Genomic DNA, 25,112 nt, shown 5'->3' with positions numbered 1-25,112 from the left:
TCCTTTCGTCCTGCGGTAGGATTTGCGAGTTTTAGAGCTAAAAAAACGAAAATAGGATAATTTTCTCGAAGCCATATCTCGGCAGGACATTGACCGATTTCGACAGGACATATCTTTTTTGGTCCTCCAAGATTAGGACTACCGATCTGCATTCAAGGATTTTCAATATCCTGCCAAAAATGTTGCTCGATTTTTTGTAAGGGGGAGAGTCAGAAAAATGGCCAAAAAGTCGCAAAAATCCATAAATGTCCTTATAACTCAGCTGCTTCAAGGACGATCCGGATGTCCTTTGGTCAGATGGTAGTCCTTGATGATCCGCTTCAACTGACACAAAGAGATCCTGGAATGTCCTTCCAGAAGCGAAGATAAAAGGACTTTTCTGTTTGAACAAAAATAGCCTATAACTCGCGAGTCCTTTGAAGGATCAGGACAATAGTGATGCCATAAAACTTTAATAAGCAAGGACTATATTCGGTGCAAAGGACATCTCGGTAGTCCTGCGGAGAGCCGAGATATCAAGGATTTCGTGATTTTTCCCATATTTTTCGCCACTTGGTTAAATTTGGGACTTGGAAAAAAGTCCCAAGTCCAAAAAACAGAAAAGTGTTCATAACTCGGTCATTTTGTGGACGATTTGGATATCCTTTGGCATGATGGAAGTCCTTGTTCGTCCGGATCTTCTGATGTGAGGAGGTCCTGGAATGTCCTTCGAAATGCTGACGAAAAAGGACTTTTTCGACCGTTTTTGTAACCTGCATCCTTAGACGACCCCAACTTTTTTGATGCCAATCTGTAGAGATCATCAAGGACATACTAGGGAACCATGTCCTTTCGTCCTGCGGCAGAATTTGCGAGTTTTAGAGCTAAAAAACGAAAAAAGGATAATTTTCTCGAGGCCATATCTCGGCAGGACATTGACCGATTTCAACAGGACATACCTTTTTTGGTCCTCCAGAATCAGGACTACCGATCTGCATTCAAGGATTTTCAATATCCTGCTAAAAATGTTGCTCGATTTTTTGTAAGGGGGAGAGTCAGAAAAATGGCCAAAAAGTCGCAAAAATCCATAAATGTCCTTATAACTCAGCTGCTTCAAGGACGATCCGGATGTCCTTTGGTCAGATGGTAGTCCTTGATGATCCGCTTCAACTGACACAAAGAGATCCTGGAATGTCCTTCCAGAAGCGAAGATAAAAGGACTTTTCTGTTTGAACAAAAATAGCCTATAACTCATGAGTCCTTTGAAGGATCAGGACAATAGTGATGCCATAAAACTTTAATAAGCAAGGACTATATTCGGTGCAAAGGACATCTCGGTAGTCCTGCGGAGAGCCGAGATATCAAGGATTTCGTGATTTTTCCCATATTTTTCGCCACTTGGTTAAATTTGGGACTTGGAAAAAATCCAAAGTCCAAAAAACAGAAAAGTGCTCATAACTCGGTCATTTTTTAAACGATTTGGATATCCTTTGGCATGATGGAAGTCCTTGTTCGTCCGCATCGACTGATGTTAGGAGGTCCTGGAATGTCCTTTGAAATGCTGAGAAAAAGGACCTTTTCAACCATTTTTGAGACCTGCATCCTTAGACGACCCCAACTTTTTTTGATGCAAATCTGTAGAGATCATCAAGGACATCCTAGGGAACCATGTCCTTTCGTCCTGCGGTAGGATTTGCGAGTTTTAGAGCTAAAAAACGAAACTAGGATAATTTTCTCGAAGCCATATCTCGGCAGGACATTGACCGATTTCGACAGGACATATCTTTTTTTGGTCCTCCAAGATTAGGACTACCGATCTGCATTCAAGGATTTTCAATATCCTGCCAAAAATGTAAGGGGGAGAGTCAGAAAAATGGCCAAAAAGTCGCAAAAAAACCACAAATGTCCTTATAACTCAGCTGTTTCAAGGACGATCCGGAAGTCCTTTGGTCAGATGGTAGTCCTTGATGATCCGCTTCATCTGACACAAAGAGATCCTGGAATGTCCTTCCAGAAGCGGAGATAAAAGGACTTTTCTGTTTAAACAAAAATAGCATATAACTCGCGAGTCCTTTGAAGGATCTGGACGAAAGTGATGCCATAAAACTTTAATAAGCAAGGACTATCTTCGGTGCAAAGGACATCTCGGTAGTCCTGCGGAGAGCCGAGATATCAAGGATTTCGTGATTTTTCCAATATTTTTCGCCACTTGGTTCAATTTGGGACTTGGAAAAAAGTCTCAAGTCCAAAAAACGGAAAAGTGCTCATAACTCGGTCATTTTGTAAACGTTCTGGATATCCTTTGGCATGATGGAAGTCCTTGTTCGTCCGCATCGACTGACTGATCGACTGTCCTTCGAAATGTTGAGAAAAAGGACATATTTCATCATTTTTGTAACCTGCATCTCTAGACGTCACTAACTTTTTTTGATGCCAATCTGTAGAGATCAAGAAGACATCATACCAAACTATTTTTTCAGTAATTTGGACTCAGGATAATGGATATTTTCCAAAATAAAATAATTTGAACTCACTTTCATAGATTTTCATACACAATTTACTTTTCGATTTTGATTTTAAAAAATAAAATATATTTTGTTTTTCTTTATGCTAAAACTCATAGTTCGTATATGGCTTACATCGAAAATATTACCCATTTTTTTCATTTCGGGCAATACAAAGAAGAAAAAAAAAAAACAATTTTTTGTTGAATACATTCTTAGTTACTGATTTAAAAAGTCTAAGGGTTTTTAATTGGTGCTTCATCAGTCTTAATTAACAGATTTAAAAATGCCTTTTCTATTTCCATTGAACTCCCTTATACATTGGATATGTACTAAGTGAGTTAGTTGATTGGGAAAACACATATACATAAATATTCTCTCTTATAAATAAAGTTAAAGTAATGAGAATACTATAATCGCTTAGGTCTATGTATGTGTATATGTAGTTAGTCCTTTTTGCCATAGATACTATAACTTTTCTCCACGAAAATCTGTATAGAACGCTTGACATCCTGCTTATGAGGCTCTGGTAACTGCTCCAATTTGGGTAATATTTTCATAAGGAAACGAAAATCTGGCGATAAATTGATATTTGTTTCCAGATCATTTGAAGCGATCATCATCTGATCATCTTTTCGAGATGGTAGAATAGTTACACTATGTGGTGACGATGGACAAACTCTTTCTGTTTGATTCGACGATGATGATGACGATTTTTCCACTTTCATGAAATTGGTGGGATTCTTTTTAGGCGGCAATGTTATCGGCGATTTGTTAGCAATTATCGATGAAGATTTGTTTAATGTTTGTGCTGATGATACTGGCGGCGGCAGCGGCGGCGGTGATGGCGATACCGACGACTCCTTGCTATGTGCTTGTTGTGTCTTCTGCTGCTGTAGCTCCTTTGTCTGTATGCGATTAAGTAATTCGGGTAAAAGTTTCTCCAATTTCTGGCTAAGATTTTTTGTTGGACCACCAACACCATTCTCCTGTTTATCGGTCATAATCATTAGTTTCTTTGACTGCCCATCCTTCTCCTGCTCCACCACAACGAACATTTTGCATTTCTTTGTGATCAGACCATTACCATTAGTTAGATCTGATGCATTGATCTTGTTTGTCGGAGTCTTTTCATCATATTTCTCAGTTATAACATACAGTTTACGCTTTCGTCCATTCTCTGAATTCTCCAAGGATGTGGCCTCAGAGTCTGAATTGATGGATTGAACGTCGCTGGATGCAGACGAGCATATCGAATGCGAGCGCTGAGGTGGCAACAGCAAGGGAGGTGGTGGCGGAGGAACTGAAACCATGCTTGGCAATGTTATTGTCGTAAGGGAATTCTTCTTTTTCATCATCTGATGATGCTTTTGCTGGGCAACAACCTCAATGGGGGTCTGCAAAAGAAACAAATAATTAATAATTTAATGTATTAATGTTGATTTAGATTGCTTATTGACCTACCTCAACGAGTTCTATGGTTGTGGCATCATCCAATAAAGGTTTCCCAGTTCCTGTTCCATTGATAATAGTTGTTGCTGTTGGTGTTGCTGTTGGTGTTGCTGCTGCTGTTGTTGTATTTGCTGCTGTTCCATTTCCATTGTTGCTGTTAAATTGCTGCTTCGTCTTACGCAGCGGCGTCATTTTGATGCGCGTTCTGGCCATGACCTGAACCTGGCTTTGGCTTCGGCTTTGCCTCTGGTTCGTGCTATGTCTAGTTGCAGTTGCGATTGTTGTTGCTGTTGCTTGTGGATGGTTAAAATGTCTATGGCAGATGCGCAGCTTGTTTAGACCGCCAAGTTTGGTCAGCAATTGATCGCTGATGCGAAAATATCGTAGCCAATGCTTGCACCTAAAATGTAAAACAAAACACACACACCAAATAAATGAAATAGCAACAACAACAACAACAAAATACATTTTTATAATAATAAATGCAAGCTTTACTTTTGCTTTCGTGTTGCAATAAATTCATGAAAATGCAAATAATGTTAAGAACCTTCTTCTCTTTGACTTGCGATCACTTTGGAAGCTCTTTGTTTACTGGCCATCAACAAAAAAAAGAATTACAACACAACAAAAAAATAAAAGAACCAAAAAAAAAAGGAACGAAAAAAAAAACAACAACGTCATACAGCAAAAAAAAACTACAAACTGCATTCAAGTCTCTGTAGTTCTTTTGGGGCACATTTCCTTTTGTATGCGGCTGCAGCAGCAGCGGCAGAGGCAGCAGAGGCAGCGACAGCGACAGCAGTAGCTTTAAAATTAGATCCCAATGTGTGGTTCTCTCTCTCTCCTATTTCTTTCCCACTCACACACACACACACACACAAAGTACAAATTTGCAGTTAGTGCAAAAATAAAAGCTTTTCGCTCTCATTATACCTTGCAGCAGGCCTGAGGATGAAATGGTATATTAACTTGGCCAAAATGTGTGTAACAGGCAGAAGAAAGCTTTGTTGACTCTATATAGTATATATATTCTTGATCAGCAACCACAGTTGAATCGCTCTAGGCATGTCCGTCTGTATAAGAGTCTAGATTTCGGCGATATTAATAGCTAGAGGCCCCAAAAATTTGGTAATCGGACTCGTGTAGTGTATACGCAGCTCAAGTATGTGCCAAAGTTTTGCCACGCCTCCTTCCGTCACCACAAAATGGTTAAGACTGTTTTGCTTCTGTTAAATTACAAACAGTTAAACTATCTGTTAAATCCAAAACTATGCTTAGAACAGTTTTCCACTTGTAACTTTATTTTTGGTTTGCATGGTATACGAGAAGTCGGGACAATGCATTATTTACTCCATTTGCATTGTGCGAGTATATGTGTGTGTGTGTGTGTGTGTGAGTTAAACTTTTGGTCTTATTCTTCTACTCTCTTCTCTCTCTCTCGCATTTTCATTGGCTCTCTAGCTCTGCCTCCCTGAGCAGCGGAAGTTTTGTTCCATGCCGGCAGCAGCGAAACTGATGCAGCTTTTTACTTCAACTTCCATATCCCTCTTCCTACCGCAAAACTCCATGTCTCTCTCTCTCTGCTCCCCTTCAATGGATTGGAATGGCAAGTTAAAGTGCATTAATATTTGTCTTATGAGAGAGCCCCTCGAAATAGTTCAAAGTTAACAAGTCAGGGCAACTAAGTTAGACCTCGATGCCAAGTAGTTTGCTCCTAAAACCTTGTCATACTCTTTGACTTATTGTTTTGAAAAGCCATTAAGACTCTTAACTTCACGGCCAACGTCTGAGAAATTTGGGGGGAGCCATTTACAAAGATTGTCCACAAGGGCAAGAGCAAGAGGCAACAAGCATTGCCATGGTATAAAAATAAACCAATGGGAGGGAATCTTCCTCCTCCTCCTGCTCCCTCTTATGCAGCTAATCGCCCACATCAGAAGCAGCAGCAGCAGAAGTAGCATAATTACAATACAAATGCAATGTAATGCTGGCATTGAAAATGTATATACCCTGCAATCTATGCGGGTATATTGGGATCGATTCGAAACCAGTTAAAGTTGCATACACCTATCAAAAGTCCAAGTGCTTATGTGCAGGGTATGACAAAGTCTAGATGCCATAATTGGTCATAATGGAGTTTCAAATTTTTGTTCTATGAATGCGGGAGTCAAACAAGAGAGAGAGAAAGAGAGAACAAGTTCAATAACCTATGCAGAGAGAGAGACAAGGCACACACACACATTGTACGTACACGCGAGCGCAGACAGCGAGAGAGAAGGAAGAATTAAATCAAAAAGCTCAAAGCTCAAGCTTTGAGATCATAAAAACTGGTTTCGGTTTCAATAATATGGAACCAAATATCTAAAATATAATAAAAATCCATGAGGACTCACCGTTTTGGATCATGAACTGGAAACCGACGCAAATCTGATGGCTTCACATCCAGACACCCCTTCAGGCATGTCCTGGCAGAAGAGGAGCAGGAGCTAGAGGGAGAGGTGGAGCGGGGCTCTAACTTAACCCTGGAGGATGTCGTCGCATTGGGATTGAGCGATATGACCTGGCTTATGAGCAATTTCTCCATAACGACAACGAATCTGAAATTGATGGAAATTGTAATTAATACTTTTTGCCTTTTAATGCATTTTCTTGTTGGCAATTACCTAAGTGTTTAGACAGAGCATGATGAGGATGATGATGATGATGATAGAACAGCAACCAAATTGAATGACAGTATTTTATAATAATGTACAGCTTTTCGAACGAGTCACTGGGAGCTTTTCGCGTGAGTGGAACAACATCTGCCGTTGCATTTCATTTAACTTTGAAACTGATAAGCTTTTGGCCAACTGAACGCAGTAAATAAGCGACAACAGCAACAACACTAAAAGGCAGTAAAATATCAAAAAAGCTTTAAGAATCTTCGGCCAAATGGAAGTTTATATACTCTTTTCAGTCTTAAGGCACCAAAGAACCCTTTCAATCCATTTTGTTTCTTTCATTTTTGCATATAGAACTCAAGTAAATTTGTGTAAAGTACTTTGATTCTCTGTATTATAGATATAGCTTTTATATTAAGGGTGTCAGATTAACTTAAAGAGACGAGTCGACTTCCCATGCTTATCAAGAATATACTTATATACTACAGGGTCTCCTTATCTGCATTACAATCATCTGACCCTCCTCCCCTCGAAGGGTACACAAAATCAGAAAAGCTTTCAACGAACAAGAGCTTACACTTGGAACAATTGCAAGCAAACACATATAAATGAATTGAACACGTCGCCGCCGCAACGACTTCAATATACCATGCACGAGGCAAGTGAATAGGCTGTCTTACTCACTCTTACAGTTATCCCCCTTTGATTGTGGCAGCAATACACGTTTATACCCCCTTTATAAGTATCCTTCTTTTAATCCTTTGATCCTTACTTTCTTAGTTTAGCCTGTTACAAACGTTTTGACGACTTTAATATATCATTTCACCTGAAGGGGGCATAGGCATCAAATGTGTCATAAAGGTGTCAAATTTTTGATGATTTAACAATAAATCTTATCTACATTTATATTTCTTAACATTTGCAAATGATTACACTTAAGACTCTTGTTAGTCAATAACAAACAATTGATATTTCCTTTTTGGGTTTTCCTCATAATATTTCCATCTCCTTCCTCCTAATACATATATATATATATTATATGTACAAATCCCTATAGCCTTTAAAAAGTCTTGTCTTTCATCACTAACAAACATAAAATCTATGAACTGCTTAACTGAAAAAGGGTTAACACCAAATTTTAGAAGCATACTTTTAGGGATAGAAATAAAATTGAAGTCAACTTACAGTGCGAATAACATTAGGGCAGAGCAATAAGCAGTCAATTAGTAGATGCAAAAATAGATTAGAAAATGATCGAGGGATGCCTTTTGAAGTTAATTGTCACCTCAAAGTATGCAATACAAAGTCAATGAATTCACTTTTATAGTTGATTCCACGACAAAAGGTAACATAGAGTCCCTATCCCTAATGTCGCATATTCATATACTTATAAGAGTCCAAAGATTTATGCCCACAAATTGTTGGAAATTGTTGTTCTTCTTAAGTGCATGGTATATTAAGGTCGGCACGAGAATGTCCAACCATCTTTACATACAGTGAAGACAAGTTATGTGTAGAAGGCATGGTTTATGTTATCTTTAATCATAAATTATTGGAAATTGTTAATTAAAAGCGTTAAAAGTTTTGCCATCAATTTCATGCACAGGTGTTAAGCTGCTTTTGCATTGAATTGCGTTTATTACAATTTGTTGTCGTCTCTGGTTGAATTAAAAAGCCAATTCGAATGTCATAAATATAAATATTTTCTTAAAAGCTGTCACATCACTCATAGTTAAAAACAATTTTATTTTTGTTTTCAAAGAAGGCTGCAGCAAACCGACTGTCAATACCCTAAGACGTGGCTTCAAAAGACACAACCTTTGAGTAAATCTAACATTCCATCTTTTAATATAACTATTGAGAACATTTGTTATTACTAGATTCTATAGGGTATAGAAAAAGTCGGTTTGTATACATTGAATTCATATGGTTTTATCATTGAACATTGGTCTCTGAGTGTGTTTTTTTAGTTGTTTAGATTTTATGGGTCTGCCGATTTGTATGTGATTAATATTATTTACTTGAAAAAAACAAAAAGAAAAACACATTTTCAATGCGAAATTGGATCGATCTGAGAATTAGCAGCAAGTCAGCAATTTCAAATCGATCCGAATGAGTTGTCGGACTTGAAACAGAAGCATAAACACACATACATACATACACATGTAAGTGTGGCGATGCCAGACAGCGATAATTCAACATCATCATCATCATCATTATTGGTGTGTGGTCTTGTCCGACTGACAGACTGACTGACTGACTGACTACTGCTGTCTGGGTGAGTAAGTGAGTGAGTGCATTGCCAGCATCTGATGATTATGTGATTAGAATATTGACAACAACAATTAAGCCGCATACAAATTGATTTATTTGTTATTGTAGATCATTTCGGTTAAATTACTAGATTATCCCTCCCACCGCGGCCAATAAATGGAATTCCTGGGAATCATTTTCTAAGATTGCAAGAGAGAGATCACCATGATCATCACCAACTGTGGCAAAAAATTCTTGTCAGAAGTGGGATTCGAACCCACGCCTACAGAGTAGACTGCGACCTGAACGCAGCGCCTTAGACCACTCGGCCATCCTGACTATAAGTCGGATCAACCAGAAAATTAAAATTGAAAATAACCAAATTGAAAAAAAAAAAAAATTAATTAAAAAAAAAAAAAAAAATGGAAAAGGTCAACTAAATCAAAAAATGTTATCCTTCTCTATTTAAGCTATAGAAACTTTGAAATACATACATATATATGTATATACAGTTGGACCCCGATTATCCGGGACCAGAGCCAAAGCGGAAAATCGAAAAACCCGGTAAATCGAGAGCAAACTTTCCTCGTATTTCGATAATTACATACATAATTATCTTTAAATCAATCAACAAACAAATGTTTCTTAGTTCTAAATAAGAAAAACAACCAAAAACTATAAAAAATTATGTATTGTAGTTTGTTCCAACTGTTTAGCTTTTAAATTTTCTTTCATAAGTTCTTTTAAAACCACGAATAATAGAGAAAATCACGGTAGACAGAGACAATGGAACAAACTCAACTCCATCCCGGATAATTGGGGTGTCCGGTTAATGGAGGACCGGATAATCGGGGTCTATATGTATGTATTCATGAGATTTTCAATATTTGATTCAATTATGTTCTCAGATTTTTTTAAAATTCATATTTAAATTCAATTAAACAATTAAATTCATAATAAAAAAAAACCTTTAATTTGTATTTACCTTTCAATTCTAATATTTTAACATTTAAAACTAATGAAATTGATTGTCCGATCTCTTGCGAATTCATTTCAATTTTTATAAATTGCCGATGGAAACACAGTCAGGATGGCCGAGTGGTCTAAGGCGCTGCGTTCAGGTCGCAGTCTACTCTGTAGGCGTGGGTTCGAATCCCACTTCTGACAAGAATTTTTTTTCCTTTTTTTTTCACTTATTGTAATGGAAAACGTTTAATGATCATTTTCACAACAAAATAGTTGGTCAGAAGTGGGATTCGAAACCACGCAGCGCCTTAGACCACTCGGCCATCCTGGCGGGCCGAGCGAGGCTCAGTCACAGTGATTCGATGCCTTAGAGAGTACGTATACGCTATGTCTTACATGTGTCGGGCCAATCACAATTCACACTTAACACTTTGAACTTGCCTCTGCCTCTGACTCGGATTCGGATTCTGCCATTGCCACTGCCCACACGTTGAATTCTGGATGAATTATTGCATGTGCAGCGGCGCCCCAAAGGCAGAAAGACAAATTGCATCTCCCCTCTATCTACATCTCCTGTCCTTTTGTCTGTCGCTTTCGGAACAGCAGCAGACAGCACAACACAGAAAAAAATAAAGGTGTGTACACTTTGAGACTTACTGACAAGGCTCGAAAATGTTTAGTCAGTCATTCAGTCAGTCAGTCGGTCGGTCGGTTGGTCGGTCAGTAGATGAAAAATAATGATAATAATAATACTATATGCACAACAACTAGAAATCAGGTCAACATCATATATCAAGCAAAATGAGCGACCGACGATTGGCAAGTGTCACTTTTTATATTTATTTCGATTTATTATTATGCAAGTGACAGCAGATTAACCGAAAATAAAACAGTAACAAAGTTTCATTTATGCAAAATAATTAAGTTATACAATAAACTAAACGAAAAATGTTTAAAATTTATATATGTAGGTACATAAAAAAGCTTTGACATTTCACACGCAGTTTAAGGCAGGCAGCTGCAGCTGCTGTCAGTTGATGCAGTTGTTGTTGTTGCTGTTGTTGCACTTGTTGTTGTTGCTAGATCGCACGCACTTTCAATGCATTTCAATTAGTTGAAGTTGACGCGGCGCTACGCTTGCTCCACTTTGACTTTGAGCCTCGAGAGTTGAGCATTTATATGCCACATAAATCATACAATTAAAGGGTATACAAAGCTGATCCAAAAGTCCGTATAATGTTTGAGAAATTTATATGGTAAAAGTCCAGCAATAGTTACTATACATACTCTCTAAGTTATATGGTAAATTGTTAGTAAATTTAGTTGATTACTTTAACCTTTTACAGGGTATACACTGAGTTTAAGCCACAATAACTTACTGGGTAGATTTTGTGTTTATTTTTTTTTTTTCATATTTATAGCTTGATGGTAGACATTTGATAGGCATTTGTATATGTTAATCGGACACAAAAGAAAACGAACAAAAAAGAAACGAATATTGAAAAAAGTTAATTAAAGTTAAAGCTTAAAATTCTCATTAATTTACTTGTTAAATTTATTCTTGGCCAGACACTAAATGTACTATCTACCACTTTGATGGCAATTCAAAAGACCATTCATTATGATTAATGATCACTGTGTGATCGGAGTGATCACTGATCACTACACAGAACTTATCTGACCCATATTTTTCCACTGGGCCATTAAATGCAGCCATTCGAGTCAGTTTGTAAGAAATAGAATAAAATTAGCAAATTGCCCGAATGTCAATCAAGCGTCATCAATCAAAATTTGTGTTTGCCACTGTCACATTGGATCACAATATAAATATGTGTATAAATAATAGCAAATCGAAACGGAGGGGACACGAAACATTCATGGAAACTACTCTTATTTGCTTTAGGCCCAGCGGGTGGGTGCAGTTGCATGGAGTTGGAGTTTCGTGTTCGTTTTAGGTGCAGCCAAAAGTAAAAATAAAAACACACATTTCTGTTCTGGAGGTTGTGTGTAAATTAGCATAACAATAGGGGGGAAAGAAAAATTATATTATATTGGTATTTGGGAGGGGGGGGTCTATTATGTAGGTCAACCATAGAAAATATCAAAGTCAAATGTTAAATGCATACAAAACCATGTTAAATACATATTCATATCCCTTCCCCTTCCCCTTTCCATCGTCTAACAAGCCAGAAACGTTTGAACGTTGAAAACAAAAGTTCAACTGTGGAAAATTACCAAAATTTTCCAAATTCATCGAAGAGCAAGTAACTTCATCGAGCAAAGAGGGATTCTTCTACATTCTATATTCAAAGTCAATTAAGTGTGAAGAATTGAAGCCTTAAAAGGACCCAAATCAAATACTTAAGCCAAGACAAAAAGTGCATATCATAAAAAATAATGAAGCAAAAGTTTCGACTCAAGAGTTTAACATTGTGGTGGCAGTTTCTTATACCCTTACTAATAATTATATGGCTTATAGAATCACTTGAAAAGCTTGACATGATTCGTAGAGAGGGTTTATTAGATTAGTATCTTTGATTTAGTATTTTTCACTGCATAGCACAAACTTGTGGCCAAAATGTAAGTACCCAATGGGTAAGGGCAAGATACTCGCCCCCCCTTCAATTGGTTTCAAATAAAGAGTTCCATCAGACAAGTCAATGATCTCCTTCAAGTTCAAAGTCAAAAGATTGCTCCACCTAAAAAAAGCAACCGACAAGCAAACACACACACACACACACACAAGATGCTGCCAGTTGGCTGGAAGATACTTGGACAAAAGCATTAATCAATTTCTGCATTGTCTCTTTTAACTCTAATTGTTGTTGTTGTAGGTTTTTGTTACTGTTTTTTTTTTGGCGACTCTTAGTGCCAAAATTGTACAAAGTTAATTAACAGGTTTCATTGTTTCAAGTATTTCCTTTGCGTGTGGGGGGGCGTATACGTAATATTTATTGACAAAAGACCAACAAGAGAAAAAACGGGTCAGAACACAAACAAGTTTCATTTAAGAATAATAATAATAACAATAATAATAATAGTAGAGAAATGTTTTGTTGTTGTTGTTTAATTTTTGGTTGTGTCTGCACGTGCAGCATTTAATGCACTTACCCGCCTCTTCTCTCTCTCTTCCTCACCATCGCTCTTTTTTTGTCGTTTCCTCTTGCTCTCTCAACGGCTTACGCCCACGCCTTGAAACGAAGAAGCCAGCAGCTACTTTAAGCCATGGCTCAAGTCAACGAAGGTGGCACGAAAATTATATTATAAACGTCATAAGAGAGATCAAACCAAAGTGAAATGGCAATAGGCCAACGCTCCCTTAATGCTGCCGATTAGAACTTGACAAGTGAAAGGTAACGCAAGGTAACCAACCCTCCCTCTAACAATCCCTCTTTCGGAGTGGTGACGTATCGGCCACACGTTGTCTTCTCTCATTAATGACGTCAAAGGTGTCGGCGTTGTCTTTTATTCTTCTCGTATATGTATGTACATCGTGTGGGCAGACGGCCAGCAAGTAACGCAAATTACGCTCTCTGGGGTTCTCTCTTGCTCCCACACTCTCACGCACGCACACACACGCAGAGCTTCGCCGACGCTGTCGATCGGTTTGCTTTTGCGCTGCCGCTGGCGCTGCTTCTGCTGCTGCTGCTGCTGCATTAAGCTTCAAGCAGCGTCGCAGTAAACAACTGAAAGCGCAACGCGACGGTTCGAGAAAATTTTTTGTTGTTATTTTTATGTGTTAACGGAAAGTTACAGACGAAAAGAAAAAACCCCCCAAACGACACAAGACATGAAAAGGAAGAAAATTGTTTTTTAGAGAAAAATTTATAAAAAACAAAAAAAAAAAAAAACGTGTTACAAAAAGTTTTTGTTGTGCAATTACGAAATCGTCAAGTCGAATTGTCAGTGTGTGTGCGTGTGTGTGTATATATTTTTTTGAGGATTCTTTTTTTTTTTTGTGGTTTCTATAAATACAAACAAATTTTTGTTTTTACTTTAAAACGCATATGGCCAAGAAAGAATAGGAGAAAAAAAAAAAAAACACACAAATAAATAAATAAAAGAGCGCAAAAGCAGCAACTGAAACTGACGGGTTGATTGACTTAAAGGAATTTCAACTCAGCCACCTCCTCCTCCTCCTCCAGCACCCACCAGCGCCACCTACACCTCCTCCTTGCTGCTTCTTCTGCTCAGTTTGTGTCCAGCTTCCGTTTTCGACGCTGCTGCTACGACGTCTGCTTATCTGCCGCTTCAGATTTTGACGACTTTTGCCGCTGCAGAGACTCATGAATAAATTTTTCTGTAAGTGCAGTAGATAAATCTGTTTTACTCTCTCTCTCTCTCTCTCTCCCTCACTCACTCTCTTGTAATCAGTGCAATTTCTTGTTGTTGTTTACTTAATTTTTAGCTGTAAAATCAAAGTCGGAAATTTGAAATTTAAAAAAAAAAACAACAAAAACTAAAACAATCTTGTTTCATTTGCTTCGTAAAGTTTATAAGGCTAAATTCCACATGTTAAGTGCAAATGCGGCCAACCGACCTTGAGAAATTCTTAATCAAAATTCTACACGAGAGTGCAATTAAATTTCCTTCTAATGAAATGTTCTCGGAGATGCCGATCCTTCTCTGAGTGGGCCGGGGGGGGATGGCGGTCATTTAGGATAACAAAAACCAATTTGAATTGCCGACCTGCTGTTATACGTAGAACAGAACTAACAGCAGTTTGTGCTTTTTTCTTTGTATGACACCCACACACTCACACCCACACACACACACACACACACAGACACGTATGGATTCGATTCGATTGGGATTTTTAAACAAAAAAAAACATTCTTCTCCATGATATTTTTTCAACTTGCCCCCCAGCCCCCCGCCTCGACAATTGTCTATGAAATAAAATCTGATTTTCACTTGATTGAAGTTTGTGTTTTTGCACATGTTTTTGTTTATGCCTATAAATACATACACATATGTATATGTATGTACATATGTTTATAGAACTAACAAAAAAAAAAAGAGAAAAAATCGTTGTAATAAATAACAAATGCTAAATAAAAAACCTAATTCAAATAAACAACAAATAAATAAATATAGAAAGAAAGATCGTTCCTTAATGGTAGCTTGTCCAGAAGAGGTAACCCCCACCCCCCACACACACACATTCACAGGGGAGACCTAAATTCAAAGGCATCTTAAACCATCCTGACCATCTTGACTGTAAGAGAATCATAGAAAATATTGAGGAAATCTTAAAAATTAAGTAAGTCGTCTCGCCGACTTAGGATCACCATACACCAGTAGAGCAAGTATTTCAATTTTATTAAACTAATGCATTTTCACATGCTTTTTACAAGCATATCTTACAATTAGTATCTCGCTCACTCAAGCATAAGAGCACCCAGCGCCTCCACCAGCCAACGGCCAACTCCGGCCTTATGGAAAAACGTTAATATCCATAACTCGACTATTTTTTGTCCGATTTTAATCAAATTTGGTATTTTGAATATTAGCATCAAATTTAAGTGTGCCAAATTTGATTGCATAAGGTAGAAAAATCGGGTTTTTTGCAAATTACGGGGCCGAAAAGGGGCGTGGCAAAAATTTGAAATAAACTTGATCACTTTACATACTACACGAGTCTATATACCAAATTTGGTAGCTCTAGCTTTTATGGTCGCCAAGATCTGCGTGTTCATACGGACAGACGGGCGGACTAGGCTAGATCGACTCGGCTGTTAATGCTGATCAAGAATATATATACTTTATGGGGTCGGAAAAGCTTCTTTCTGCCTATTACATACATTTTGGCGACTTTCATATACCATTTCATCCTATGGGTGTACGGTGTAATGATGTAGCAATTGTTATGCTATTTTTTAACAAATATATTCACACTTGATAAACTTTTTTATTTAAAAATATTCTTTTTTTTTTCGTTTAACTTTACTATTTTGGAAAATAATAACTACTTAATTACTTTTTGTGATTTCTTAGAGCCAAGCAGGTCTAATAATAACTAATCCTTGCCATATCAAGGACTTACATATATCACTTGCTTTAACAAACCGTTCAAAAAATCAAAACTTGCCACAAAAATTTAATGTAGAACGTTTTCAAAATCTTAAGCTCTTAAACTCTTAACTATATCAGAGGAGTCTAACCAGAAGTCCTTGCAGGGTATCTTTATAATAGTTATGATAAATCCATATAAACCAGAGCAAACTTCATGGATGATTTACGTTTCTACTAGCAGGACATTAATCACTAGCTAACAATTTGTAGCGTAAAATAATCACTCAATCGTATAAAATGAACTATTAAAAAGTTTATTAACCCTTTTTGGTTTTGTGTTTTTTTTTTTTTTTTTTGATTTGAAAACTGCTTGTAAACGTGCTGGAAGGTAATTTAACAGTTTCCCACAATTATTGCACGTCTGTCGGGCAATAAAAGTGGGCAAAAAGTTCACACACACACACCAACACACATGTGTGTGTATAAATATCTTATCTGTTAGCCCATGCATGTATTTTCAATGTCCATATCACACGATTTTGTTATGTTATATGTGTAGTATAAGGGGTGGGGCAATTGGGGCGGGAAAGAGGCATTAAAATGCATTAGGCGTATTACACACACACACACATACACATAAAAAGGGCTTTAACAAACATTGTTAGTGATTTGCCACACATTCTATAAGTCATTCATCATCCATATAAGTGACCATGAGAAAGTTTTATATAGGTTTTTTTTTTTTGGTTTTTTTTGGTAACATCAAATGATTTTTCTTTTATCATTGATATGAAGAGAACCTTGTGAATATTTGTGTGGCTAAATTTTTGGGTTGACGTCAGATAAAAAAGTCAAAGCCGACAAATCCAACAAAAGCTACAACATAATAACAACAAAACTGACCCAGCCAAAAATGGCATTGAGCTAATGGCCTATAAATCGGTGGAATCCGAGAAAAAAAAAAAAAAAAAAAACTACTCAACTCTCAACTGTGTCAATTTTTGCTTTGTTTCCAAGAAAAAATTTACAACAATTGCGATTATAAATTGTTTAATTGGTGTCAGTTTTATATTTCCACCTTAATTTTGTTTGATTTCTCACTCTCTCTCTCTCTTTCTCTCTCTCTCTCTCTCACTCTTTCACTCAATTTTCTGCCAATTTGTGTTTTTATTTGTTGATACAGAAAATGACTTTTTGATGAATTAAAAATTGCGCAATTGCCATTATAGATTGACCCATTTTTTATTTTTCTTTTTCTTTTTTGTGTTCATGATTAAATTAATTATTTATTACGACTTATCAAATGAGCGACAAAGACAAAGCTTTTCTACAGTAAAACTAAATACTAATTGAAAACTTTAGTACTTTTAATTTGTATTGGAAATTGCAAATCGTATGATTCTTTTAACTTTGAAAATAACATCACAGTTATGAGTTGTTGAAGCATTTTGGAAAAATTTCCAAAACATCTTGTCAAAACATTTCATTTCTTTTCATTTTCCAATTCTTCCTACTTTTCAGATAAACAAATAATTAGCCAGAAAAACCGACAAAAATGCGCATTGCAAAAATTACTTCTATATATAAATCGGCGTTTGTATATTATCGCATAAACAAAATGTTGTTGTTCCTGTTCTATGCCTTTGGATACGGTTTGAGTCTCTTTCATTAATTTTCATACACACACACACACACACATAGAGTAAAATGTCATTTGAAACGAAAAAAACAAAAAGAAGGAAAACTCATTAAAATTTTTGGACCAGAATCATATTGGTGGCTGACTGGCTCCTAATGAGAAGGTTTAGTGGACACGCCCGCTTGACCATTCTCATACTAATTCTACCATCTATTCCTCATCGTAACGCCTTTATTTTGGCTTAAATTCAAGAATGCGGGTCTTGACCTCTTTTTGTTGTTGTTAATGTTGTAGCGGCGGCTGTGTTACTCTTTGAAAATTCATAATGGTCAAAAAACAAAAACATGAGAGAGATACATCTCTGTTCTTTATTTTAATACCCCCTAAACATATGTAGAGTTCCACCAGGGGTATATAAGAACACCTCACATATGTACATATAAATTAATTTTAGGACTGCCACGCCCCATGGCGAATAAGATGGCATGCTATGACGTCAGAGAGAAAGTGTTTTTAGTTTTGGACTTTCCTTGAAAGAGAGTATCGTAAAGTAGGTGCTACGATTTAAAGTCTTCTTTTATGACTAATCGGCTTTAAGAGGCTTGGTTATGTTGTTGTTGTTGTTATTGCTGTTCACTTTGAGGCAAGATAAGAGATACATTTATCTAACTATCTCCCTCTCTCAGGCACACTGAACTTGTCGGCTTTTGTTTGAAAAGTAAAGCAGCAGATCGAATCAATTTAATTTGCCATTATATAGAAAATGGAGAGAGAAACAAAACACACAAGACTTGTTATTTAACTCTCAATTAGTTTTGGTATCACAAATTGGTATTTAACAAATTAGCGAAACACAATACACACACACACACACACACACACACAGCAATCATTCACTCACATTTAATAATCAGTTTTAATTAAATAATTTGCATAGATCAAAGTAATTTTACCTAGAACAGCGAACTGATTTGATTACATACAAACACACATCTAATCTAAAAGCTCTTATTGCCCTGACTTTGATTTAGCATTTTGTTGGCCAAGTTGCTTGAATTGACGTTTTGACACAGCAGCAGCAACAGTCAGGATGGCCGAGTGGTCTAAGGCGCTGCGTTCAGGTCGCAGTCTACTCTGTAGGCGTGGGTTCGAATCCCACTTCTGACAAGATTTTTTTGGCCAATTTAACAATTTTTTTTTTTTTAAGCGCGAGTTTTTTTTAAGTATAATTTAAAATTCACCTAAAGGTGAACCTCGCCATACACAAATCTGCTGTATGTATAAATTCACTGAAGTCACACTTAAATTTGTCCACAAGTGACTTAGGTTGAAAACTAGGAAACCATTTTTAAAGAGAAAACATCTGACCAATTTTATAATAAGTAATTCAGATTTGTTCATTATTGAAAAAGTCTACAAAGTTAGGAATAATCAATATATTAGGCAAAGCCTTTGTTGTACATCAAATAATTAAAAGTTGATTGATTCTTTTTGCTTATTCGTACTTTTATTTCTGCATTTTGATAGCAATATTAACTTTATCGTTTCAAAAACTATTTAAGACTTTCAAGAAAACAATCGTTATCAATAGCTTTGTTTTGTTTATGTGCAAAAATAGGGGAAAAAAAATCTTGTCAGAAGTGGGATTCGAACCCACGCCTACAGAGTAGACTGCGACCTGAACGCAGCGCCTTAGACCACTCGGCCATCCTGACTGTTACAACGGCCGAGCCAAAGTAAGCATAGAACAAGCAGCCAAGCAGAACGCCATTCGTAAACAAAATAAACAAAAACCAAAGCGATATATCTCATATTATTCAGTTACTTTTTATATATATTTATTGCATGTTTAAATATATATATATGTATATTTCTTTTTGTTGAGTCAAATGCTTTAGTGCCCATATATAAGGATTAATGCTCTCAGTAACTGAAATATAACCATTCGATTGACCCTCTGCTCCTTGAATCCTTTCACGTGTGCCGTGATAATCTTCTCAAAGATGTCCAAGCGTTCCAGTGTGCACAAACGGAAACTGATGACACTGCGTGCCATAAGCAATTTCTTGGCCAAATTTTGAAAATCGCTTATAAATTCTTTGAATCCATCGTTACCCTTCGCGGCGGCCAGGTCGAAGTATTTGCCAAATATTTCATCCAGATTCTCATCGTTTATATAGCTTAGCATTATCTCATCCCAGGCAGATTGCGCATAGGGATCGTGAAGGGATAGCAAACGCCATGCACTTGAGTCGTTGATGAATAGAAAATTATTAAACAGACTTAATGTCTTCTTGGATTCGGCAAATATTTTCAAAACATTCTGACTTGTTAGATCGTTGCGCAGCAATACAAATTTCAGCGGGAAATTTGGTAGTTTTGGTATTTCCGTTATTAACAAATTGGCCAAAATTTCACCAACGAAATGCGTAAGGCTATCCATTTTGGCATCCTCAAGGACACCGAGAAATAGTATATAATGAAAATGACTCGTTATACCGCAGAGACTAAAAATCAAGGCACTATATCTCTTATGCACCGGTATCAAATCGAAGGTAAGAAAGCATTCATTATCCAGGTTTTCGGAATTACCCTGCTCAAATATATATGAAGTGCGTTTCAAATACTTATTATCCTTATTCTTCTCCTCAAGTCGTTCATTATAAAAGCGATCATAACATCTTTGTCGATCCTGGCCGTTCAGCTCCATATATGAACGTAAATGTTCGATTCTTACGCGTTCCATATCCTTTTTGTTGAATTGTTTGTTTTCCTTCGTCTGTTTTATTGTAATTTTCTGTGTTTCTTTTTGTGTTCAACTGAAATTTGAAAAGATGTTTACTTCAAAGGTATGTTTACTCCGTTCTCGTTTGACAAGTTTAGGGTTCGAGAGTTGATTTCTTGGCTTCTAAGTAGAGATCGGATCTGAACTGGATCGGATCTGAACTGGATCGGATGTGAACTCGATCTGTTGTTACGATTCGTATCGAAGTTAATGTTAATATATTGATTGCTCTTGTCGGTCATCTTATTCCAATTAAGAAAAATATTTAAAAAAAAAAAAAGACATATTTTAACTATAAAAAAGTTCTTGTTGATTGATTTAAAGCTTTTTATTGCTCCTTTTATAACCAATGGAGATATTCTTTTTGTGCTGATGTAGGCAACAACTCAAGGCCATTTGGTTCTATTTAACGTAATGGGGGCAACACATGCAATCTCCCTCCCTTCCTATCCCCCCATCCCATCGCCATCCTCAGTGACATTCAGATGCAACTTGAAATAAAATCATTTATCATCCCCGTTTACGCCCCTTTTCAATATCCAATAATTGCTCAAAATATCTTTTAACTAGAAGTAATCGTCATGATTAATGTCAGGCATCTTTGCAATTTGCATAATTGCAATTTATTGTAAAACCAACCATGGGCAAAAATAAAAAAAAAAAAAAACAAAAAATATTTCTAAAATTTGTTGTTTTTCTCTTTGTATGTATATATATGTATATATTTTTTTCTCGATACTGAAAAACTATTTAAGGTGAAGTTAAGGCCAACGGCTTTTCATTTCATTTGTGTTGTTTTTGAGTTTTTTTTTTCCTTTTTGTGAATATGCAAATTATTGCGCCGCTGGCACTTCAAAAGAAACTTGTAAAACGCTTTGGCAACCCTGCCACTAACTATTCTCCCTGCCTGCACACAGACACATACAAACAAACACAATGACACTTGACACTCTTCATCAAATGGTTTGACAATCAATCAGAATCAGAGTTGGGATTCTATTGACAGCATTGCTAATTAGTTGTCAAGAAGATGAAATGAATGCAAATTGTAAACGAAATTGAAATCAAAATGCAATTGTCAAAGGTTGCCAAGTGGGTCGATCGTTTAAATAATAACTGCATCTCACTTGCAGAGTTTAAATGGGCATAATGTGAATTGAACCCTTCTGATGTATTAAAATTTACCCAGCCTCTCATTGACTCAGTTGTTCACTGACTCATTTGATCCCAATTTCTAGTCCAAATCTTTGTTTTTGAGGTTTAATGAAAACTGATATATGATTTCTGAAAATCGCTAAAAGTTAAGGGTTTGAGAGAATCATAGAGAAATTTCCGAAATAATTGTAGGTGATTGTCTTGTCTTTCTCAGACTGTATTTTGGTCAATTTCTAACTGAGTGACATGATTTAAAGATTGATTAACTGAACTTGTTCATCAGAATTAGTAGTTGGACCCAAGAATCTTTAAAAGACTTCATTGATCTTTGTTTATATATGTAGATAACTGAATCATGTAGTCTATATTGAGCTTATCAGTTTTTTGAACAAAGTAAGAATCATGATCTCGATTTGCGAAACTCTGTTTACATTGTTTTTTTTTACTAATTAGTCTTTTTGAATTGTGGTTTCAGTTACTACCAAAAAGGTGCAATGTTTGACAATGACAAATTTTTGCTGAAAGAGTGGGTGTTCAAATGATACCCTGCACTAGTACTTCTCGAAGGCATATCACTTCAATTGTTTAACAACAAATCTTTAGTTTTAGTTGCTTAAGATCCTAGTGTGACTTGATATAGAAAGGAATGCCTAATCAAGTAATTTTAATAGCTCACTGTATATTTTATTTATTTATGTATATACCCTTTTTGTATGGATTTATTTAGTGGGTAGACTAAATCTATTCAAGGCGAGTTCAAGGCAAGAATGAGTGAGTTGAGTTCTAAGATTTCATTGTTATTATTTCCAAGTAATTTAACTAAAAATGGATTTTGATTTCTTATTCTTGTTTCTATTTATTACAGATTAAAACTTGCCCATTTATGGTAAGCTGACTTTTGTCTCTGACTCTGACTCTGGTTAACTGAGAGAAGAACCCACGCAAGTCACGAAAATTGCGACGAACGCCGCCGCCGTTGCCTCTGTCGTCTTCGTCGACGTCGATGCGATGTGAATTAAAGTGAACGACAAACCGCCGCCGACCACGTACAATATAATATGAAACGTTCGCTTCAAGTAAAAGAAAATATCATAAATTAAAAGTGCAAGAAAACGAGACAAGTGGAGGTAAAAAAAAAAAAAACAAAAACCAAAAAAATAAAGAAGACACCGAAGAGGAAGAAAAGGTGTTGGCTGCATTTTGGTTTTTGCTTTTGATGTGTTACCAGTTTCTTGTGACGGTGCAAAAAGTGGGTCATCATCAACGACAGTCAAAGAAGAAGAAAAAAACCCACATCACGGCAGAAATCGGCACGTAGCAAGGAAATTAAAATTTATAATATTTATTTATTTTTTGTTGTTTGTTTATGTTTATAAAGTGTAAATTATGCAATTGCAAATTCATTGATAAAAACAAGAGAAATAACAAAAAAAAAAAAAAAAAAAAAAGAGAAATAACAACAAAACAGAGTGAATAATTATTGAGTATACGCCACCGGATACAGAGTGAGCTCTCTTCGCGAGCGCTCTCTTTCTCTCTCTCAGTCTCACTCTCACTGTCTTTCTTTGAATATGAATTCACCACAGCTAGATCCCGTAAGTATCTAAAATGACGTAACGAAACGTAACGTAAGAGAATTTTATTTAACGTACATTTCTTTTGGTTTCTTTCGTTTTTAGCCCGCCCGTCGGCTAGCCGCACGACAAACTTTACGCCTGGCAATACCCAAACAACAGGGTGACTCCAGTCTACAACAACATGGCCATGGCCATGGTCATGGTCACGGTCCTGCTCAGCAGCAGCATCATCATTCGGCTGGCGGCAATATCTATCGTTATTCACCCTCACAATTGCCTCCAGCTCCCATCATGCTAAAGAAAACTGCAAACTTATGCTCAGGCATACCGAAATCCGCCTCACCATTGGAATCACACAAGTTGCCCAATGTCACGCCCATTACAACGAATACCACACCACTGATCTATAATGGTGGCTCATCGGCATGTGGCACAGCTGGATCAAGCTCCTCGTCATCGTCCAACTTTCTAGGAGTTCGCAAGCCCAGCCTAACGCTCAATTCATCCGATATACGTAACAATAATGACCTTTTCGCCTTTGCCAAGGATATGTCACCTGCCTTGGAATTGAGTGGTAAATGGAAATGAATTTGAACTGACTTTCACCAAGTCTAATTCTTTATTAATTTTTGCTTTCAGACCATACACATTCGCCCATGTTTACGGATATATCATCCGTGAATGCAACGTCACCAAGTTCGGCATCTACAACAGGTTCATCGTCACAACATCATTCACAATTGGGCAGATTGTTCAGTTTAAGTCCTTCGAATATGAGAAGTTATGGCAACGTAAGTATATTTACACATCTCGACAAATCAATAAGATTTGAATCCTTTTCTATGCCATTATATACAATATATTGAACACAGATTGAGTTTACTTTGCTAGCTAGCTCAGTCGGTAGAAAAAACTCAAAAAACTCTTCGAAAGCTTTTGAATTTTTTTAAAAATGCCTCCAGTTTGTCCTTACAAATCTGGGTTTATGTCATCCCTCATGTCCTTTGCCGGAGGTTGTTGAATTTCAGATTCATTGAGCGAGTTAAATGTTCTGAGGAACTTTATCAAATAATAAGTTAATGAGAGGGTATCGGGAAAATATTATCGGGGAGGTTCCGATTTGGATAAAGCCATTATATAAGATGATAAAGAAAGAAAGAATATTGTCTAGAAACTTCCGAAATTCTCCTCCTGAATTCATTCCTAGTTTACCTTTTAAATGTTAATGACCATTTAAGGGCCAAATCTAAATACATTTCGAAGGGATTGAGTTTATCCGTAAATAGTTTATTTCAAGTTTTAAAGGAGTTTTATTAATAAATTCCTTTGGACTCTAATAATAATTGCCACTCATTTAATGTCACCCATAATAATAATTACCCAGAGCTATTTTTAAGCACATAATTTGTCCCTAGTTCTCTTCTGGCCGACCGCCAAAAGGTCATGACTCAGTTTAGGCTTGTTTTCGACTCTCTTTTATACTCCTTTTCTGCATACGAATACGATTGTTGGCACACAAACAGAGTGAGCCAGTCGGATTGTCGGAGTCGGGAGAGCTTTTGAGCCTTCATTTATGACTATATACATATGCATATATATGTATATAGAAGTAATATGTATGTATGTGTGTGGTGTATAAGTACATACATACATAACTCACACCTCAAGCGGCGACTCCAACAGTCTGGAGAAGCGCGATTCCCGAAAGACCCTTTCGGGACACTCCCTTAATGACTTTCAACCAAATACGAAAAAAAAACCGGCTAAAGCTGGCTAACTTGGCTTTGCTTAAATCCACGTAACGCAAATGGCTGGAAAATAGCGTCAACTTAATTAATAAATAACATTTAGCACGTTTTTCTCCATAGTCAAATAAGCTGAGAGGGTGTAGGTAAATAGGTAAAGGTATATAGAGATATATGTACATACATACATACATATATATGTATACCTACAAATACAATATGCAAAGTGTCGTTATGGCTAAATGAATAAATCGCTATTGGGTGTTTTGATTTTTTAATATGGCCCGCCATGTGTCGTTCCTTCTGATTTATGCTGCTTTCTGAATACCCTACACACATTCTGGGTTATTTCATTTCATTCTGTAGAAAGAAACCCTTGATG

At 36.6% G+C, this 25,112-nt stretch overlaps 3 protein-coding genes and 4 non-coding genes across 11 annotated transcripts in view; 3 read left to right on the top strand and 4 right to left on the bottom strand.

Annotated features, from left to right (window-relative positions):
* Nucleotides 1-2,513: 2,513 nt before the first annotated feature.
* bip1 overlaps nt 2,514-25,112 on the bottom strand; it is a 67,227-nt gene continuing 44,628 nt past the window's right edge. Inside the window, exons 2-5 of one of the 3 annotated variants that reach the window (XM_068286754.1) lie at nt 6,599-6,819; nt 6,329-6,532; nt 3,948-4,335; nt 2,514-3,880 (exon numbers count right to left, since the gene is read on the bottom strand). In XM_068286754.1, the coding sequence (XP_068142855.1) occupies nt 2,930-3,880; nt 3,948-4,335; nt 6,329-6,519 (1,530 nt within the window). In that variant the 5' untranslated portion in view covers nt 6,520-6,532; nt 6,599-6,819 and the 3' untranslated portion in view covers nt 2,514-2,929. Of the gene's footprint in view, nt 3,881-3,947; nt 4,336-4,430; nt 4,540-6,328; nt 6,533-6,598; nt 6,820-25,112 lie in introns of those variants that run through there. The other 2 variants (XM_068286755.1, XM_068286757.1) reach the window with 2 other exon arrangements.
* TRNAL-CAG (transfer RNA leucine (anticodon CAG)) lies at nt 9,105-9,187 on the bottom strand. Its single transcript has one exon. It is a non-coding gene; the product is annotated as a tRNA-Leu (tRNA).
* On the top strand, nt 9,933-10,015 carry TRNAL-CAG (transfer RNA leucine (anticodon CAG)). The gene has a single exon. It is a non-coding gene; the product is annotated as a tRNA-Leu (tRNA).
* On the top strand, nt 18,553-18,635 carry TRNAL-CAG (transfer RNA leucine (anticodon CAG)). Its single transcript has one exon. It is a non-coding gene; the product is annotated as a tRNA-Leu (tRNA).
* Nucleotides 19,101-19,183, bottom strand: TRNAL-CAG (transfer RNA leucine (anticodon CAG)). The gene has a single exon. It is a non-coding gene; the product is annotated as a tRNA-Leu (tRNA).
* LOC137574440 (uncharacterized) overlaps nt 19,290-25,112 on the bottom strand; it is a 50,356-nt gene continuing 44,533 nt past the window's right edge. The window contains exon 2 of the mRNA XM_068286758.1: nt 19,290-20,287. Within this exon, the coding sequence (XP_068142859.1) occupies nt 19,363-20,214 (852 nt within the window). The 5' untranslated portion in view covers nt 20,215-20,287 and the 3' untranslated portion in view covers nt 19,290-19,362. The remainder of the gene's footprint in view (nt 20,288-25,112) is intronic.
* The window catches only part of Sarm (sterile alpha and armadillo motif), a 45,217-nt gene continuing 42,943 nt past the window's right edge, over nt 22,839-25,112 (top strand). Inside the window, exons 1-3 of one of the 3 annotated variants that reach the window (XM_068286749.1) lie at nt 22,839-23,003; nt 23,088-23,559; nt 23,625-23,776. In XM_068286749.1, coding sequence (XP_068142850.1) covers nt 22,980-23,003; nt 23,088-23,559; nt 23,625-23,776 — 648 coding nt within the window. In that variant the 5' untranslated portion in view covers nt 22,839-22,979. The remainder of the gene's footprint in view (nt 23,004-23,087; nt 23,560-23,624; nt 23,777-25,112) is intronic. The other 2 variants (XM_068286747.1, XM_068286748.1) reach the window with 2 other exon arrangements.

Source organism: Drosophila tropicalis, unplaced genomic scaffold, assembly GCF_018151085.1.
Source record: "Drosophila tropicalis isolate 14030-0801.00 unplaced genomic scaffold, ASM1815108v1 contig_463, whole genome shotgun sequence".
Taxonomy (NCBI): Eukaryota; Metazoa; Arthropoda; class Insecta; order Diptera; family Drosophilidae; genus Drosophila; species Drosophila tropicalis.
This window is presented reverse-complemented; position numbering and strand designations above follow the sequence as displayed.